The 21388-nt window shown below is 38.2% G+C and overlaps 1 protein-coding gene across 3 annotated transcripts in view; it reads right to left on the bottom strand.

Annotated features, from left to right (window-relative positions):
* USP32 (ubiquitin specific peptidase 32) overlaps positions 1 to 21388 on the bottom strand; it is a 153210-nt gene that overhangs the window by 38860 nt on the left and 92962 nt on the right. For 2 of the 3 annotated variants that reach the window (XM_048824508.2, XM_048824509.2), the window contains exons 6-14: positions 17825 to 17956; positions 15993 to 16100; positions 14787 to 14902; positions 14066 to 14128; positions 9894 to 9977; positions 6092 to 6153; positions 5862 to 5964; positions 2659 to 2851; positions 699 to 874 (exon numbers count right to left, since the gene is read on the bottom strand). In XM_048824508.2, the coding sequence (XP_048680465.1) occupies positions 699 to 874; positions 2659 to 2851; positions 5862 to 5964; positions 6092 to 6153; positions 9894 to 9977; positions 14066 to 14128; positions 14787 to 14902; positions 15993 to 16100; positions 17825 to 17956 (1037 nt within the window). The remainder of the gene's footprint in view (positions 1 to 698; positions 875 to 2658; positions 2852 to 5861; positions 5965 to 6091; positions 6154 to 9893; positions 9978 to 14065; positions 14129 to 14786; positions 14903 to 15992; positions 16101 to 17824; positions 17957 to 21388) is intronic. The other variant, XM_048824511.2, reaches the window with a different exon arrangement.

Genomic DNA, 21388 nt, shown 5'->3' with positions numbered 1-21388 from the left:
ACTGGAAGAAAGTATTTAATTTAACAATTATGTTTAATTTTTACTATTAAATACTTCTCTAAAAGGGACAAGATAAAATTCCTATTTTCCCCCATTTCTTTACTACCACCATCAGGTTATTATTATTAATTTTTCAACATTTATACTGTTAACTGTTTGCATTTCACCCAACCTGAACAGTAAAACTAGACTAGTCAGTTTAATTTTCAATTTATACTCCATTTGTACTTTCCGTTTCACGTGCACAAGTACAACAGCATTATGTTTGGGTTGATAATGCTGCAAGGATATGTTTAAATACAAAAGTGTTTTCAATATAATTGTTAAAATGTTATTTTCATGAAAACATTTCCACCTGTTTTACTATATTTTGGAAAGCCACTTAAACACAGCTGTAACTTTTTCCTCCTGGAAACTACTTCACAGTGGCCTTTTAAATAAATAGCAAAATAATTTCTGTAGTAAAAGTCCGAACACTGATTACTACACTGCAAATGGTAGATCATACTCAATTTTTTGTTTTGTGGCCAACAAAATTGTGCCAAGTAATATTAAACTAGAAATTAAGTGACAATTGAGAGCTAGTTTTGTCCTGTTGCCTGATTATCTAAATAATAAATTAAGTTTTTACAGCTAGACAATTGGGATAAAGATTTATCAAACATTTTCCTGAATTTCCATAGGTCAGTCACATTTACCTTCACTGGTTCTTGTGTTACAAGTGGTTGGTTATCAATAGCTCCTGGTCTTTGTGGATTAAGTTGTAGCAATATATTTCCACTGGATCCAAGTAAACACTGATTATTATTGTCCGAAGTGTTATGCTGCCTAGCAAAACACACATCGGCTGCTGGAGTACTGGAGTAAAGAAAACCTGTAGAAGAAATGAGTCATGTGTCTCAAATTTTAGTTTAAGTTACATTCCATAAACATGAGCACATCAATTAGAAAATAAGGATAAACTTCTGTGTTAAGATTGTGGCGAAAGTTTCCCCTCAAATAGTACTTGAGTTGCAACAAAGATATATAAATGGGTCCAGGTAACAGAGCACAAAACATGCATCTGCATCTGAAAATGGGGACTGGAGTGTAAGATAACTGTATTCCCAAATTAATATTTGGGTATACAAATACCAGTTTCTGGGCACAGTAGCCGGCAGCTCAGGTATGCTGTTACCTAGCTGTGTATATGGTAACTGATATCTAGGTTTCACAATTTATCCCTGTTCATAAAGAGTAACAGGAACAGAGACATGCACAGTAATGCTGTTACATTCTTGGCACCAGACAAGGCAAGTGCCTATCTACATACAGAACCACCTATTGGCTGAATAATGCAATACAGAAATAATGAGGCCTAGCTTCTGGGCTCATAATCAGAAGCAAGCAGTTGGCTTTATTAACTGTGAAACATACAGCTGTGGGTGGCTCCAGCATGAGGAAAAAAGATGGCTTGTTCTGGTCCAGGGAACACAGTATATGTAACCATCCTACTCTTGAATGCCAAATAAAATTGAATTTATTTCCCCATGTTAAGTATCCTCACACCTTCTTGTCAACTGTCTGAAATGGGCCATCTTGATTATCACTACAAAAGTTTTTTTCCTCCTGCTGATAAGAGCTCATCTTAATTAATTAGCCTCTTAGAGCTGGTACGGCAACTTCCACCTTTTCAAGTTCTCTGTATGTATATAGATCTTCTTACTGCATGTTCCATTCTATGCATCTGATGAAGTGGGCTGTAGCCCACGAAAGCTCATGCTCAAATACATTGGTTAGTCTCTAAGGTGCCACAAGTCCTCCTGTTCTTTTTGCAAATAAAAGTCAGTTAGCTTTCAAGAAAGAAAATCTGTCTCAAATTCTGTCAAGATTTTGCTACCAACAAGATGGCAGAATTTTTTCTGCAGCTGGATTGGTAACACTGAAGTGGGGAGAAAGGAGAGGACAATAGGTAACTCTGAGATGGCCCCTAAAAAAGCAAGAGTAGAGCATCACTTTGAGTGATTGTTCAATTGGCTGGAGTTAAGGAGTGGGGGGGAGGAGTTGAGGTATACAGCTTCCCTGGGCTTTTAAAGAGTCAGTTTGGCTTAGGAGATGGCACAGGGTTGCACTAGTCTGAAAAGATTTCGTTCAAGATAGACAAAGGCTTATCCTAACTCTGGAGATTTGTACTTTAGCTGGGAGACATATTGTTATGATATTGCTACAGGGACTTTTGTTACTTAAATTATTTCAGTTCCTACAGAACCTAAAATTAAGACATATATTGTCCTATATTTTTAATGCCTCAGTCTGTCTTTTTCTGCACCTTTCGCCTTCACAGGGAAAGTGATCTGAGGGCAGATCATTGCATGATGACAGACAGAACTTTATGGGAAAGGGAAAACATTATTTTGGAAAGTTACAATGATGGGATGATGATGAAAACAATGTTGAGAATAATTAATAGCATATAGGGAGAAATGTGTTATTTAAGTAATCCTGTCCTCTTACCTACCAACCAGACTCAAATGCACTATGACACTAACAGTGCATACACAGCTCATTTTTTTAACTTCAGTCTCGCTACCTTTTAGTCTGGAGGAACCCATGTAATATTTAGATCCCTCGAGACCCATCCTAGATTAAACCTCTATGGGAACAAGATTTTATGCTTACTGCTGGTAGTAGTCTCTGAGGCTTCTGATGCAGTAGAAATATTATCTGAAAACTTTTCTTCTGTGACAGAAAAGTAATTTACACCTCCTGTTTTGTCTTCTCTCTGTTCTGATGTATGGATTGCAGCAGCTACGAGTGAATTCTTACCTCCACTCAAGACAGATGAAGGTTCTATCACAACAGGGTTAGCATCCTATAATTGTTAGAGAAAGAGAAAAAGGTGAACTATTGGCCAACATAAAACTGGAAATTTAAAATCAGAGTTATACAGAGTTAATACACCAGCATACATTGTACCAACATTACTTTTAAGGATCTCAAAATGTTCTATAAAAAGATATTTTCCCATCTACACCATGAGGATAACAGAGTTATTCACCATCCAAATCACCGGAATAAGTATTTATATACTATACTGATGCATGTTACAGACAACTATAAAACAGATAAGACTGCTTTGTTCTGTCTAAGAACCTGGAAATGGTATGTTTATAAGCAGCTACAGTTATCTGCTATAAACATTTTAAGATCATCTGATTGATAATTGGTTGTAGAAGTCATCTCTTTTGGGTGGGTTGGGGGACTTGGATTGTTAAAAGCTCTGAACAGCAATGAAAAGTTAACTTCAATTAAGTCTGTGAATAAATGTAGGGCTTCTGAAAGTGAACAGCTAAGTCCATTGGGCTAAGCAGGCATGGCATAAGTTATGCACACTTTCCTCACACCTACAGCTGGGCAGGAAACTATTTGCTTTTCCTGTCAATGTTTTCGAGGTGAATACATTTTCCTGTTCCACACTGGGACACAACATAAACCTTTCTAAGTTTTCTATAAAAAGGAGAGACCGGCCATAGCTCAGGGATTAGGACACGCATCTGGGATGTGGGAAACCCAGGTTCAAGTTCCTACTCTGTTTGAATCCAAGCTCGTCCCCATCTCAGGTGAGCTTCCTAACCACTGCTGTCTTCAGATGTTTTCCATTTTGAAGGTTCAGTTCAGATTTTAATAATTTCAATTATACTTTAATATCACAAGAGGCTGGGAAAAAGCAACTAGTGAAGGAATAAATTAGAACTATTTTGAGACCATAATGGAGAAATTTGGATAGGAAAAACAAGTAGGTTACTATGGTATAGTGTTTCAATTAGCAGCCATGGAAAACTAGGACAAGCCCATAGTTTTATGGCTCTATAATGGATGCACTCTGAGCCTACACTAATTTAACTGTAGATTTTGACTGATACTTGTTCAATACAAATCACTTTATGTTTCAATTAGATTTCTGGAAAGGTTGCAAATGGAGTTGTTTTAATGTATGTTAAATTTTCCTTTAGTACAACTTCCCTACTCTGTGGTAAAAAGCCATCGTTACAAGAAAAAAAAAATATGGACTTAATTTTAATTCTCGGTAACAGTTTCAAAATATGAAGTTCACTACGCCTCAGCCCCAGCTGCAAAATGCTCTCCTACTAACCTAGGCAACTAAAGAAAATTGTCAGGAAAATTTAACTTCGTTCCTTACTTGTCTGCATTAGAGTTAGGCTAAAACTTAAACCATGGACATTACAAAATGCTGCTTCACTAAAAGGTTGGATTCCTGGTCTTCCTCTTTGGAGAAACAGCACTGAAAAGGCAATCTGGCTCACCCTTGGGGCAAGGTGCAGGAGAGACTTCCTGTCATCCAAAAGCAACACATCTACCCACTTAAGAAAAAGGTATTGACAAGGTTTGAAAAGAGTCCCATTGAGTTTAGAACAATAATAGCCACCAGAGGAAATCTCCAGAGGTTGGAAAGCAGAATTAAAAATGGGAAATAATCAGAGCTTAAGAGAGCCATGGAATGTCCTTACATCCTCAACAAAAAGAAAATGTATGCAATGGACACTACTGCATTACTGCAAGAGTGAAAAAAGGGGAGACCCATTTAAAGTTGCATCTGAACAAGATTTACTTGCAAATTCTTGGCTTGTTTTATAGCATCATCATCATCGAATAAAGGCAAATTAGCATAAAAAGTAATATGTTCAACTGAATAACAGTGCCCTTGACAGAATCCTCTTGTATGTATCTGTAGAGCCCTGTGTAGTTCTTTAATATTTTCTTTACATGGCAGCAGAGTACACATGCCTGTAAGCCACTATGTTGTACAGAGAATCTCACAAGTGCTGGAGTTAAGCAAGGTATTAAGTATGAAACCCTACATGCTTTTGAATAAATCACACTATAGCAAGGATCAAATTACTCAGCGTGTCAAGCAAGCCAAAACATCCATTAAGTCAACATTTGTCCAGCTTGTCATGTATGAGCAACAACTGTATTAAATCACTAATTAACAGTGCACACTTTCTAATCTTTACATTTATAAAGCAAGTCACATTTTTATTTATAAGACACCCTCTTCTAACTATTAATATTACTTCCTCTTCTAAGAAGCAACTTATTTCACTCAGTTTTCTCCATTTGTGGTTGAGTGAACTGCGAATTATTTTTATTCTGGTCTCAAACAAGTCTTAAATAGATTTTTTTCCCCCCACATGTGTATCAAGCTGGCAAAGATGTTCTCATTTGCATGCTTTTATGGTAAAGTCTTCAAGGAACATAGCCTCACTTCAATTCACTTTCAAGAGGTTTTGGTAACATACCTTTTAAAAAAAAAACCCACCATGTACTTTGGCTACTTCTCCTTTTCCATCATTGCTACTTATCAGCATATTTGTATATAAATCAAATCATAATCAAACTCCCCCTGAGTTCATTCAGAAAAGGCACAATGCATTATTTGTGACACACACACAAAAAAAATCACATCCATTATTATAATTGGTTATGTTAAAAGCTAACTGGGTTGTGATATTACCAAATAAATCAGACAGAACAAGGAGGCTGTATATTGGCAAGAGGACTCTTATTGGAAAAACTATCTTAAAAAGCTGCAACGATGGGAAAGAAAATGCAGAATAAGTATGACAGCCCAATGGGATCTTAGTGAAAAGTTTAGTATGCAACAGCGATTCTCTAAATCAATTTGTTTCCTGAAATGGATGAGGGATATTTAATTTCTAGCATTCTTTTTTATTTACTCATTGGTTAATTGATTAAGCAATCATTTTGCTCTTCCTTTCCTGTTTTATCAACACATGCACAAATGGAACATCAAAATGTTGAAATCTCACTGTGTTAACGTGAACTACTGCCAAACTTACATATTTGACATATTCTTTCCATTGCTGCCACCATTGCATTGCGATGAGAAACCAGTTGTGCCCTGGCTGGAGACCATATCTGCTTTCCCGTTCTAACCAACCCCTACAGACAAGAATTAAGAAAACAATACAATCAAAGACATTACTTGAAACATGACAGTTGAAGAAAAAAAGCCAACTACTAAAATGATGGAAACCTATTAAAACAATTTTTTCAATAAAATGCATACCTAATAATTTGTCCTTCTTCTTCTGGGGTAGCAGGTCTTAAACCCAAAACTATATGGCAAACCTACAGAGAGAGAAAGGGAGGCAAATCATACCATGAAGATGTAAGACTGTCAATGCAACAGTAGGTAAGTAGTAATAAGGGCATCTTCCACACAGAGACCTCTTTCAGAAACAGCATTTGGATGGTGATAGATGATTTCAAATGAACACAACATTCAGAGCCAAGTGTATTCTTTTTGTGGTTTTAGCCAAGCAAGTTACTAAAAGTCATATATTCAACTCCCAAACTCACATCATCCTGTTTGTACTATTTAGCCGAAGGTAAGCCCCAACTTAGATGCCCAAAGGAGAAAGAAAAAGGAAGGGTTAACTAAAAAAAAAATAATTTTTTTTTTAAAAAAAGGTCTCTCTCTTGAACTTACTCTACACAAGAAAAAACACGGAGGTTCCAGTCATCAACTACAATAACATTTACCCCTAAACTGTAACCAATTTTAATAAACGAATCCGATCCAACTCCCGACAAAGGAAAAGAAGACAGCTGGGTAATACAGTATTTAGCTTAGTACTTTTATAGGTCTTCTCCTCTGCTGATCTGAAAGCGCTTTAAAAGGAGGGCAAATATCATTACCTCTATTTTGCACGTGAGGAAACTGAGGACTTGCCCAAGGCCATTCAGTGAGAGCCAGAATTAGAATCCATGCCTCCAATTCCCACCCCAGGGACTGGTTAGGGCTTTAGACTCTCCTATAAAACAACAAAGGGGTGGCCACCCTGCTCCAAAGAAAGTTCACGCTGTCTGCAGTTTATCCCACTACATGTGCACGTCAATAACAAAGATCTATCTAAGCTTGTCCACACTTAAGGATTCCCTGTAGAAACATCGATATTCCTAGCGCTCCCTTTCATCTATGAATCAATCCCATCTCCCGGATTATCTTCCCTAGCGTAAGCTAGCTGCATTGGTTACAAACACAGCATCTTACAACAGAGTTTTAACACCTGCTAACTGGGTTGCTCAACAGAAGAATCCTGGCCATCATGTTACGAGGGAGGAAAGAGAAAAGAATCAGAGAGAAAGTAAATCAGTTTCAATACCAATATAGTATTATCAAAATTAATTTGTCTATTAATAATGTATTTCACATGAAATTAATGTAATTGTATGTATTACAGTAATACCTAAGAATGAACCAAGAATGGAGCCCCAGTGCGTGGCACTGGCTACACATAGTAAAAGACAATCCCTGCCCCCAAGACCTTGCAGTCTAAAACAGACAAGAGACAGGATGGGGGAAAGTGGTAGAACCCACAGCAGAATGAACAATTTGAAACTTCAGGTTAGTTCCACTATTATTATTTTTGAGGGGGCCTGAAGTGGAAAGAAAAGTGAAACAAGAGAGAACACTGAAGGGAAGTCGAGTGCAGGGACAGGGTGGGGGAAAAGGTTCCTCTCTGCAGTTCAGCCTCCCACCAGGCCACCTGGCCCGGGGAGGGACCTGGCGGTTAGTTTCCCCAGAGCGGAAGGTTCCGTCTGCATCCATGTGTGTGCTAGGGGAGGGATGGCTATAGCTGGACCCCATTTTACCCCTTTTCCTCCCAGTGCAGCAGTCCCTGATTTGGCTACTTCTGGACCTGCTCCTATAGGTTGGAACCTCTCTGCAGTTGCTCCCCAATAACACATGGGGAAAGAGACCACCCGAGTCCTCCTTTCCCCAGAGTGGGGGGAGGGGTGGGTCCTCCCCAATAGACTGTTTAGTCTTTGAGCCAGTTTCCAGATTGGTTGCTCCTCATTACATGTTTTATAGCCTCTTTTCATGTCTCTTTTGAAGCTATCCATTTGAAACTCAGCTGGAGATGTCTAACGATTGGTGGAGCAACTGATTTAAATTGATATTACAGTGTGAGAGCTGGTATTCTAATAATCTGAACAAAAGAAAGGCCATTAGCTGCTGGGAAGTGACAGATTTCCCAACAACTAGAACACAGCTGGCTCTGATGTTAGGTTTTTTTGTTTTTTTTTTTAAACTAATGCTATAGTGTACTAGCATCAACTTCTTCAAATAAGCCACTCCTGCTGTTATCAAACCAATTTGTTGAAAGGCTTGATTTAAAGTAATGAAGACTAAATAAATAACAAATACTTCACACTTTCATAGCACTTTCCATTTGTACAGCCCAAGGTCTTCACTAAGGCCGGTAAGCATTATCACCATTTTACAGATGGGGAGCTGAGGCACAAAGAAGTTAAGTGACTGCACAAGTACATCAGTGGCAGAATTAGTGTCCTCGTCCCCTTCTAATGTCTTGTGCAGTGAGCATGCTGGTCTGGAGATTGCTGCTTAGACAGTAAGAGCTTGGGGGTCCTACTTAGAGTGGATTCACGAAGAGAACACGAGGAGGCACGAAAACTCAACTAAAAATATCATTATCAGAAGGAGAGTTCTAAACACTTACTGAAGAACAAATACAACAACTAGCCCATCACTGGAGAATGCTTAGATTGCCAATAGTTATTCATTTTAGCTCTGATATACACATATATGTATTAGTTATTAGTTAAGCATTGACAGTGTGTTAGTGCTATTCAGGCCATAAAAATAAAGACATCTGATCCCGAGGAGATTACAAAATGCAAGAAAGAGAGAAAATGTACTATAGCTAATGCTACAACATTTATTTAGAAAACAATCGTCCTAGATTTAATTCTGTTTACCAACGAATACATTTGATGGCTTCCAAAAATGGAGATTGCAACACTTCCACCCCCACCCAAATTTTGGCAGAAGTATCATCACAATAAAATTTAACGTTGCTTTGGAATGAATACATACATAAGAGATCTTGAAGAAAGGGCTGGCTCAGTAGCCTAGGGCTTGGGAGGAATCTGAAATCTTATCTTTTTCTTTGCTGCACCCACGAGAACTGCATCCACACACTCAGCCCCTTTGGGAAGGAACATGACTCTGACCATGCAGCTCATTAAGGAACTACACTGATAAACTCAGAATGGAGCCCCATACAAGTTTTTTTCAGATGGAAGAATGGTGGCTATGTGGGGCCTTATAGGGAGGTAAATTAGGGCAATTCCTCAGAGTTCCATCAGGGAAGGTAACTTCTTTATCCACCTCTCAGGACAAAAAGTTCAGTGGAAAACAGGCAAGGAATAAACGACAAAGAGGAAAACAATCTTTGGGGTTTACATTTTACACAAGATGAACCAACCTTGAAATGTGGCTGTGCTAAGTTTTTGAGATTGGGCCTGAATTGGATTTTAAAAATTCAATACACATTTGATCCCAAGCTTCTGAATTCCAGGTTTACCTGCATTGTGAAAGGGATGTGATGTGATGATATCTTTCTGTGCACTATTAATAGCTATACATCAATAAAAGACTGCTTAGATACTGTCTACAGAACATGGCAAAAAAAAAGGACTGTAAGCTGCAGGAGCAGCCTCTCTCATTTCCTGTATCACTTTCTTAGGGAAGATTTGGAACATCACCACTTCTAATGGGGAATGTAACTACTGTTACACGTTAAATTTCTTTCCATTTTATGTACCGTGTACTTCATTTTTAACAGCCTGTGCTCCAGGCATCTCACACTTAAGTGAATAATAAGCAAGTACAGCATCATTCAGTCAAGGTAATGCATGCATACAAAAACCACACTTTATTCAAATAGACAAAGCTGTACGTGAGTTGACACAAATGCTGATGCTGTACTATGTGACTGCAAAAAGAAAAGCTGATGAGTTAATTACCATATTGTTACGGTTTAAATTTGCACTAAATGTACCTGAAAAAGTAGATTTAAAAATTCATTGGCAAGAGCACTCTTCACACTCCAGATCTGATAGTCTTCCAGAGTGAGGTGTCCAAGCTAAGTTAAAAAGAGGGGAAGGCAAATAATGAGCATTATCCATTTTACCTCATTTCTGTGTAAACTGTACATAAACCCATCATACAGAACATGAAAAGTAAGTGTCTGGGAAAGGATTAGCATACATCATTACTGGTATAAAACTTCATGTGAGACAATGATAATGAAATTAAATCGAGATACCAGTTTTAGCTTATCTTAGTCAAAGCACATGAATGTCCCAAAAGAACTACAAAGCACTGAACCTACAAAGAACGAACCATGCAAAGGTACCAGTCTTGGTTCCTGCAACGTAATCCTGTAAGTTTAGTTTCCAATATCCATCCAACACGCTTTGTCAAGCCATGACCAAAACTGCATTGAAGAATCCACATGAATGGTCAGGATAGCCATTTTGTAGGACACAAAGCCACACTGAGGCTATGTTTCTGCAACGAGTGCTCCACAGAAATGCCCCAGCATTTGTACAGAACTGCACAGAAGTCAACTGCAGGTTTAGGGTCTAATTGTTGTAAGATTCTAAAGCAGATTTTTTCAATAATGTTCTTATCTTAATTTACAATCTGCACCAAAAAAAGGTGATGGCATGAAAGTAGCTCTTCGGAGTTTAGAAAAAGCACTGCTCGTTTTAAGTCCATGTATGTCTAATGTGATATGTTGAGTTCTATATTAAATTGATCCTAATAATAAATCTTTAAATCAAAATATAGATCTTTACACAGCAAAATAGCAGAATCTTCCTAAGGTCTCATTATTTCATAAACATTTTAAAGGTGAAAATAATTAAATTCCTTCTTGACAGTCAGGCTGACTGGGGCTCTGGAATCGTGTCTCATCTCGTGTTGCAGGGGTTCTCTTAGTTGGGTTGTGACCAGTAACTCCTCTATCTTTTGCCTGGGACTAGTCAATCCTCCTCCTCCGAGCAGGAGCTCTCCCCCGCAAGGCCATCTTCCTAAAGCTGGGCTGGTTCTCACCTTAGGGTAGTCTGTCTTATCCCTCCTTTAAACAGGATTCCCTCCCTTCATCCTCTCCCTCTAGGGCTGAGAGTTATGTTCCATACAGTCACAAGCTAGGTCTCCTCCTCCTCCAAACAGGAGCCCTCCCTCAGCTCTATCTCTGGAGATGAGTTGTATCTCAGGCTTCCTTCCTTAGGGTAATTGGTCTTGTCCCTGATTCAAGCAGAAGTTCCCCCTCAACCCTCTTCCTGGGGCTAGGGTTATGCCTCGGGCCTTTTTGGCTCAGGTTAGTCAGTCCTACCCTCCTTCAAGCGGGACTTTCCCTCTTAGCTCTCTCTCTGAAACTACGGTTATGCCTCAGGCCTTAGGTTAATTAGTTTTATCCTCCTTCAAGCCAGAGTCCCCCCTCCAGACCTCTTCCTGGAGCTAGGCTGTGTGTCTTAAGTTAGCTGCAAGGTTTTTACCAATTCCCTTCAGCTGAACATCCTTTCCAGTTAGCTTTCCACTCTGGAGGGTTCAACAGTGTCTGCCCTGTAGTGAGGGACCAGGCAGCCTTCACACTGTTCCCCTTCCCCCACCTTCTTCCCAACTGGTTGGGTGAGAGGGGAGACTTGTCCTGCCCAATCTGCAGTATCCCTGGTTCCATGCTCTTAAAGGTACAATAACAAGATTCCCTCTCCAAGCACTATTCATTCCTGGGGCTGCTTCCACCCTATGCCTGTCCCCCTTAAGTCTCTCGATATCTTCCTACTGGACCTTTCAAACCCTCAAAGGGTCATGTCAGGTTGTATGGTGGGCTGACTAGTAAGAGTTACTGTCCTTGATGGCAGACTACCCCATCACAGAATCTAGGTGCTACATTTAAAACTACACTGCCATTTTGTAATGCTACACAGTTCTGCTTTGTTGTTTCTCCCCCCCTCCCATGTCTTTACTGTCAGTAACATTAGTAAAGCTTCCTTTTTATGTCAAAATACTTCAAGCAAAGGTCAAGATGTAATACAGCTTTGCAAATGTCAGCTACACAAACTATATTTTAACTATTTGGCAACAGCACAAAGCATTGCTGGCCATAGGTGAATATAAAATACACCCAAGTCAAGAGATCAACAAGAATCCAGATTATAAATATAAACAAGAAATGATGAAGTATAGTTTGACATTGCCCAGTTCTGTTACACTTCCTAATTTTTTTAATTGCCTGATAAAAGGCTCAATTTGATATTTTCATACTGGCATGCAACTGCATAAACACTTAGTCAGTACTGGTAGTTACTAAATCTCTGGTTACACCTACTTTGTTCACAGTTCAAAGGCAAAATGAGATAATGTGCATAGGAGTTCAATAACTCACCTAATTATTGCATCAGCTGCTTTTTCCAGCACTACTTTCATAATCTATTGGGAGGGTCCATTATTTTACATATAATCTTTGTGGAGAAGGTAGGGTCTTTTCCCTTTTACTTAACGCTTTGGGAATGGGTCACCAACATGCTTCGCTACAGACTACCCTCATTGTGGAGCAAACTACAAAAACCTGACGGGATGAAGGAAAGAACATCTCAGAGGCTACCTTTCCTACTGTTATGATAATGGAAGAATCTTTCTTCCAGAGGATGGGCCAGCAACTTCATTGGAACACAGGTCGGTATGGTATACAATTGTTCAAGGTTATAAGCATTTCTAGGTATCCTTGATAACTTTTCAGAAGTAACACATCCCATGAACTTCCCCACTTAAGGTAATAAGGCAATGAATTAAATTGTGGAACCAAAGTCATTGTATATTAGGGGAGGTGGGATCATCCTGAACCAAAAAAGATTAAAAAGTGCATTTCTCAAATAAGTTATTTATCTAGTATGAATATAAAAATGCCTAAAAGTATTATATACGAGCTAGGCATTATTTTGATTATTAAAAGACTGAAGAGCTTTTATATAATCAAGAAAAGTCACGACAACTGCTTCTAGAGTATGTTCCACGGATTCCTGCCTTGGATGCGATTGAGACAGTACTACAGTATATGTACTTCATTACATATGAAAATATTGTAGAAGAAATTTGATCTGAATGTAATATATCTCAACAACTGAAGGCAAAATCTTATGCATTTCAAGGTGATATATAGACACAGCATTATATTGCACTACTGATCACCTGAGGGATAGAACTATTCATCTTCCTATCTGCTGCAGAGTATGAGATACATGCTGACACAGTGAACACACAGGAAGATTATTATCCATTTGTTTTTTATCTAGGACCTGTTGGTTTTTAACAACAAAACATCACAAGGTGTATAAGCCCATTTCTCTCTCTCTCACACACACACACAATATTTAGATTTATTAAAGCAGTACTACTCACACATAAATTCTAGTAATGGCATAGGATGATGAATTTCAGCTGATTATATAAATTTGGACCTGATTTTCACAAGTGTTAAGTTTCACACCGAGATCTCCCACTGACTTCCGTTAAAATTTGTTGGAGCAGCACTTTGGAAAATTTGCTCTGAAGCAGAAAGGTGGATGCAGAAAATGAGCCATGTCGTATATACACACATCTGATTTTAGCACAACCACCTTCCTTCTTGAAGCATGAACCAATTACTAACAGTTTTCCTTCTTTGGAGGACAGTCATTTTGTTAGTCATTACTCTTATAAGAAGAGTAATCATTTCAATGCTTTAGGCAAACTTTGTTTTACCAGTATAGAAAAATAATTAATAATTAATTAAGAGGGTGATAATTCTGTTAAAATTAAATTTTACAAACTGACATATGAATCAGAATGTAAGCACAGTCTTTTTCTAATAGATGTACCTGAAAAGTTGCAATGAAAAATGGACATTTGCTTGGTAGAGAACCTACTACTGACAGATCTCTGCACTGAAGCCAAACATGGTAAGTTTACTTTACCTTGGATTACTTTTAAATAAATTGAAATATTTGAGTATTACCTACTTGCCAAGTATTTTCATTTTTATCACAGCTAATCAACTCCAGCCCTTTAGGATTCAACCAGAATCCTTCCCACGTATGTGAAAATACAGTTGGAAAATAAGATAATTGACTGATTCTCTTCAAGTTATCTATTAAAAACGTAAAAGAAAGTTCAGCAAGTTCCCACCTTTGTGGTATCATGTGCATCCAAAATGTCTTCTACGATTTCAGACAAGTTCATGCCCAATTCCTTGACAAATGAGTAAAAAATACAACGTTTAGTGCCTACACATTATTCCAGGGCTATCCATGTCAAGAGGAGGAAAAGAGTGAACATTTAACTTTCAAAAAAAAAAAGGAGTACTTGTGGCACCTTAGAGACTAACCAATTTATTTGAGCATAAGCTTTCGTGAGCTACAGCTCACTTCATCAGATGCATACCGTGGAAACTGTAGCACGGTATGCATCTGATGAAGTGAGCTGTAGCTCACGAAAGCTTATGCTCAAATAAATTGGTTAGTCTCTAAGGTGCCACAAGTACTCCTTTTCTTTTTGCGAATACAGACTAACACGGCTGTTACTCTGAAATTTAACTTTCAGTGATTTTTATTAAGTATCTGGGTAGTTTAAAATTTGGGGTCTTCATGTCAGCCACATTTTATATCTAAATATCTTTGTACCATAAGCAGAAATTAGAGAGAGTAATTTTACTTTTGTTAGAATCAGCAGGGGGTAACTTACACAAGGTCAATTGCATACATCCCTTTCCTCAATTCAGACATTTCAAGAGGATGTTTTAGTGACATCTGTCTCCAAATAACACTCATACTTTGAAACCTAAAATTGATGCCTATTTTTCAAAGGCCACTACAGAAAACAATAGCAGGTAACTTAAAACATGACTTACAAGTATCTCATCAGTACGGTTGTCTTTCCAGACCTCTAAAAGTGCAACTACCATTTCTTTAAGTTCAGTGCGAGACAAAACTCCATCCCGGTCAACGTCAAAAACCTTAAAGCAAACTGAAGGTGCAGGGGGGCGGGGAGGGGAGAGAAAGGATTATTTTCGCATCTTAAAGATAACTGACAACTATGTTCTAATTAGGGCTACTGCACTTGGTCAACTTCATTGCAGGACAAAACCCTGCAAAGTCACAAGGATGTGACTTCATTGACAGTTCTGAAAATTTCACAGTATGATCTGGGGTTTCTTAGTTGTGGTAGTGGGAAAGAGGAGCTCTCTTTGCTGAACTGAAATTCAGTTTTCCCAATTGCTTGATATCTGATATAACAGGGCATGGAATGCACACATATTCAGAATCTGTAGTTTTCCAGCTTGATGGCAATTTTTAAGCTACATAGATGTTGTCATTTTTTCACCTACTTAGGTACATCACAAAATACAGGAAACTCATAAGGAGCCAGTTGAATGAGACTGACAATAAGAGCAAACTGGTTCATGCCAATGGTGTGGTTAAGAGTGGTTAAGCACTGGAATAAATTGCCTAGGGAGATTGTGGAATCTCCATCATTGGGGATTTTTAAGAGCAGGTTGGACAAACACCTGTCAGGAATGGTCTAGATAATACTTAGTCCTGCCTTGAGTGCAGGGGACTGGACTAGATAACCTCTTGAAGTCCCTTCCAGTTCTATGATTACAACAGAAAATAAACTAGCAAGAGCACAATTTACGAAAATCTAAAAGGAAGTCCAAATGTTTACATTTTCCACTATATAATGGGCTGCAGACTTTAGCACCATGTATGTGCTAATACAGTTTGTATGTATGAATAGTTAGCAAAATTAAACTACAAAAATAATTTACTGAATACCAACTTTAAAACAAAATTTCTGAAAAGGTTTATAGCTGGAATGAAGTCATAGAATAATAACTCACAAGAATACACTGAATTAATAAATGTTAACCATGTTTAATAAAATAAAGCCTTCATATTTAAACTTAATTCAAGATACAATTGCTAGGTTTTTTCCCCCCTCTATATCCTTCTCAAGTACAGATTTAAAAATATGTACATTAAATAAATTTGACTGACAAAAACTGAACAGATTTTTTAAAATTAGAAGCTTAATGGGCAATATTTTGCACACTCACATTTTTGCCTTTCTGCCAAGGGTCCCCTGCAACATGCCGACAGCCCACAGGAGATTTCCTTAAAGTCTATGTGATTGTCACGATTTTCATCAAAGGCATTAAACAAACCTACAAACCACAGAAGCATCACCACACACTGAATGTGATCAGACAAACTCACGAACAATGTTTAGCACTTACATAATGCTTTACATCTTCAAATCAAGGTACAAACATTAGTTACAGTAATTAATCCTAAACACCTGTGAGGCAGATAATTAAGAATTATTATGCCCATTTTACACATGGGAAAACCAAAAAAGCATGTTAAGTGACTTACCCATGGTTAGACAGAGCCAGGAATACAAAAACCTCAGGAATTCCTGGCCAACAGTCTCATTCTTAGACCACGCTCTCTTCCTAATGTTTAATAATTTACACAAGCCTTTCGTGCATTTGGGGAATAACTTTAGTTGCCAAGGCTGTCAGGGTAAATTTTTCAAACATGCTGAAGGGCAAGATTTTTAAAGTAGTTTAGGCACTTCAAGATACAGATAGGCTCCTAGAGGGATTTTCAAAAATGCCATGGTGCCTAACTCCCACGGATTTTCATTTGAATTAGGCGCACCTAGGTGCTTTGGAAAAGCCCACTATGCACCTCTCTGCATCTTCATGCACCTAAGTATCTTTACAAATCTGGCTCTGCATAATTTAGGATTATCAATGGGACTTGGGAACCTAAATCCTTAGACACATTTGAAAAATCTTCTCTCAATAAAATCTTTACCCTCAATGACTGAAGTGTACCATTCACAAAAGAGATACAGTAGGTACAATAATAGTTCAGGCTTCTCCACATCAGTCCCAACTAACATGCCCTACCTGGGATACACACCACTTCTAGGAGAGAAGAGATAGTTTAGTTGCCAGGGTCCATTTAGGGGGCACAGTCTAACATGGTTTAAATTGTTTTTGCTTTGTTGGGGACTTACGACAATATAATCCACCTGTGGATGCGCCGCCCCTGTATTTAGCCCCTAATGACATTGCTAACAATGTTGTCAAATACTGACAATTGTGGTAGTTTTTGTGATATGGACACCAGCTCATAAAGAAGTGGAATGAGACCTGACTTATTCACATGGAGCACTCAACAGCTATTAGATGGTTACAACCTTCAGTCACTACCAACCTGGCTAGGACTTGGAAGGGCCAACCTAGTTATGAATGGCTCTGTATCCCATTACCAAGCTTCTGAGCTAGTCGCTTTCACCCTCTTTATCTTGCGCTGTTATAAAGAAAGGTCTCTTTAATTGACTGTAGGACAACATTTTAACTGAGCACACTGAATATCCACTTTACAGATTAAACTACTTGGGGTTTTTAAAAAATCATTTCCATATTCTTGGCTAAAGACGCAGTGGAATAATTTCGCACATTAGAGAATTTCAATAATGACAATAAGGAAGTTTCAAGAAATCATAAGGTAACTTACACAAAACAGATCAGAACATTTGCCAGCTTTCCTGATAGTTCAGATGTATGCCTCTCAGAGGATCTACTTTCTCTTGTCATTCTACATTTGTCAACAAGCAAGCATTCACAACTGCTTTCTATTCTTTTTTTGAGTATTTAGAGCGGAGAGAAATAAATCTTCTCTCAATAGAAGCTTCAAAAAATGAATGAAAAATGTGTTCTTCTGAACACTAAGAAAGCAATACTGCATCTGTGGGAGAGCTTGGCTTTTTGGAGTTCTACAAATAAGCACTTTTGAGATGAAATTAGAGTAGAGTACCGTAAGCCCCACACCAATACAACTTCATAGAATGAGTATTTTTATCAGTGTCCCATACCTTCACTCAGAGATGGATGAATGGGAGGGGAAACTAAAGGGCCAAATGTCTCTAAATCAAAACGTCCAGTTCTTGACTGAGCCTTCAAAAGCCAATATCGTTTTTCAAGATCAATGATGTCTGATTCTTCCACTGTAGAGCCAAAAAAAAAAAAAAAAAGTCAATCTCTGACAAGCAGAACAAGGTCTTTAAAGCGAACATTTAATTTATATCAATACAAAGAAAATGCATACTCAAGACTGTTTAGATACTTAAAGAAACACTAGAATTATAACATTCACTTATGAATACATAGGAAAGTTGTTAAAAAATCCCATGTAGCTTGTCTGCGAATCTAGGAATATTTGGGACAGATAAACTTTTGCCACTCTTACAGGGAGTTAAAAGACAGCACAATGAAAACAGATAATTTCTTTAAAAAGAGAAACAACGAATCATTTTATGCCTGCTTCCTGCACATACAAGACCATAGTAATAATGGAGAAACAAGCTAAATTTAGTTTCCTCACTTACAGAATCACTGCACATCACCAGTTACTCCAGAGTGTAAAATCAATTACATTGTGATCTGTCTTGATATCACACGTTCAAAGGTACCACAGAAGTGAACTTTTGCCAGCTGCTGAGTCTGCTGAAGTCTCTTGTTCTATCTGATAAATTTTTTCCCCCTAACACTGATGTCTAATTGCACAGAGAGCATATTTTCTCCATGCTGGTCCTTAATAGGACATCACACATTTGAATACTGAAATCAGGATGTAAAATGATCATTTATACACAAAATATAATGAAAATCCAAGTACAGGACTTGGCTACTTAATTGAGGCATTCATGTCTGAAAACTGTAAGCTAAAGTTAGAACAAATTCCTATACAGAGTACTGTGAAATTAAAACTAACAGTTAATACAACTATGACTTAAACTTACATTTCGACATTACTATCTTTCTACATGTAATGTTTATTTCCAACAATAAAATCATTTGCGTTTATTTCTTTTTCTTATTTATTGTTTCTATTAGAAAAGCACCGGGAGAAACAATGAGTAGCGGGGCCCCACTGCCCAAATTCAGATTTGGGCTCTTCAGGGCAAGGATTATACTAATTTGAAGACAGGATGCAGTCATGAATTTAACAAGGAATGGGGAAGAGGTGAAGGAGGAAACAGCCACAAGAATGTGCATTAACACAGGCCAGTGACATGCACAACTAGATCGTTTCTACTCTTTTTTTAAATTTTAAGGTAATTGTCAGATGAATAAGATAAATATGCGAAGTCCCTACTAACCAATTAAATTTTAAAATAGCCAATGGGAAGAGTAAAAGGTTTCCACAAGAAAGCACGAGCAAAACTCCACATGCAAACAACAGCCTCTAGAAAACTGAAGTCTTAGATGAACTTCTGTACTTGAAGAAATAACCTGTTCAAGAAATATTTTCCCCAAAGCATTTTACCCATGTGTTGTAAGTATGCGTGTCAACAGTGCTTTCGGTTGGTGTGAATTAAGTGTTTCTCAAATATCTATTTAATAACAAAGCTGTCTATATTAAGAAACACCATGTGTGATCTCATTCCCAGATGGTTCTAAGCCCTTAAAACCATGCCAGCTTTCTAATAGGATTTAACTTCAGCTATTTGGCCTGCTTAGACGATAGAAACAAAACAACGTCACAAGGACTAAAAACAGAACAAAAAAAGAGGCAGTTTTAACATTTCACCTTTGCCTCAACTCCTGGTTTTAGTGGATCAATATAGGCCAATATGTATTCCAGACATAAGAATCTCGTCGGTCTTAATGGCAAAACAAGTTAATAGAAGGGAACACTTCCCCATGCCAATACTGGATTGTGACAGGCAACTTACACTGCCCTATGAATGCAATCACCAGCTGCTTTTTGGTTTACATCTAACCATAAGCAGCATACAGATTTTGGAAAAATAAATAGTAGAATAAACTTGCAAACTTGAAAAATAGTTATGCATCACAGCTCAAGGTTAAAGTTGCTAGTTTGTATTTCTCGAACACCACTCATTGGTGCTTTTCATTACACTGAAAAGAGGTGAATGACACAAGAAAAATGTAGTTGTATTAAATTTACTCTACCCAGTTCAGTTCACTAGAGTAACAATCACATTAAAATTAGTGTGAACACATTTTAACAGCCCAGCAGACATATTGTGTAATGTAGAGCAAGCTACTCAAAGCTACCTTTAACACTGCACATTTGTAGAAATTATTAAAAAAAGATTACATTTGAAGCTCAGAGTTTGGACTTCTCTGGGTATCCCTCAACAAAATATTTAAAGAAATTAACGAGAAAAAATGTGCACAATTAAACTATTTTGTTTTTACTGTCTCCACTGCATGTCCAGTAGAACCACAATATTCAATCAGAGCAGTTAGAATTAGCAGTGCAGGAACTCATTACAACGGCGATGAAAACAGCTATTATATTAGCATTGTCATTACCCACAATAAATACGGCATTGATGCACCCAATGACAACCAGTCTAGTTATTCACTGTCCAAGGAGAGTGACATGTAAAAAAGCAAAACAGCAACATAAATCCTGTAAAGGATTTTAAAAATTCTGTCACAGTTTTCATATTCAAGAGTGTAGCAACAACGAATGTAAGGATTTTTTTTTTTTTAAATGGGCCTTGATCCTGGACTACTCTAGTTTACAGCAACTTCCCTCAGCTGCCTCCAGGCCACTTTGTGACCTGCTGCATACTTTTGTGTCTCAGGACATTCCTTGCAGGTGTGAAAATTTCCCAGGTTCTGGCCCCACTCTAGAATCAGGACCATGCTTTTTAATCTTTACAGCTTCTTTGCTTTTTCACCATGCTGAAGCCTAGGTTAAAAAGGTAAAATTTAAAGGTAGAAAAATAGGTATTAAGCTCACAATTCTGAAACTTAAAGAAAAATTTGTTCAAAAATATGCAACTACTATATTATCTATGAACAGCACGAACAGTGCCTCCTGGAGACTACCAACGTCATTGCCCTGGCTGCTAAGCTGGCTGGATCCAGAGCCGCAAGTCCTGGCCACAGCCTTGCCCTCCTCTAGGATGGCCGTGAACTCCTGCCTTGACTCCTGCAGCAGGAAGTCCTTAAATTCAAAGAGTGTGTCCCAGAGGTGCAAATCATACCTCCCCAGCAGGGCCTGCTGTTTGGAGATACGGAACTGGAGACTACCCGTCGAATAAACCTTACATCCAAATGGGTCCAGTCTCTTGGCCTCTTTTTTTTGCTGGGTAGCACTCAACAATCTGTCTGTCCCACTCATTCACTGCTGACACCATCAGGGACCCTGGAGTAGGGGCTGCGAGTAAAGGTACTCAAGGTACCCACTTGCTGGAAAATAGGTTTTCTTTGCTATCCTTTTTGAGGTGGGGGCAGAGAAGGAGGAGTCTGCCATGGTGATCTGACTGGACCCTCACAGCCTTGTTAACGGGCAAGGCCACTATGGAAGGAGCAGCTGCAGCCAGGATATGTATTAGGCTTTGTGCTGACTCCTTAAACTCCTCAGCTTCCAGGCCGAAGTTTGCAGTGACCCTTTT

Source organism: Caretta caretta, chromosome 17 (assembly GCF_965140235.1).
Source record: "Caretta caretta isolate rCarCar2 chromosome 17, rCarCar1.hap1, whole genome shotgun sequence".
Taxonomy (NCBI): domain Eukaryota; kingdom Metazoa; phylum Chordata; order Testudines; family Cheloniidae; genus Caretta; species Caretta caretta.
This window is presented reverse-complemented; position numbering and strand designations above follow the sequence as displayed.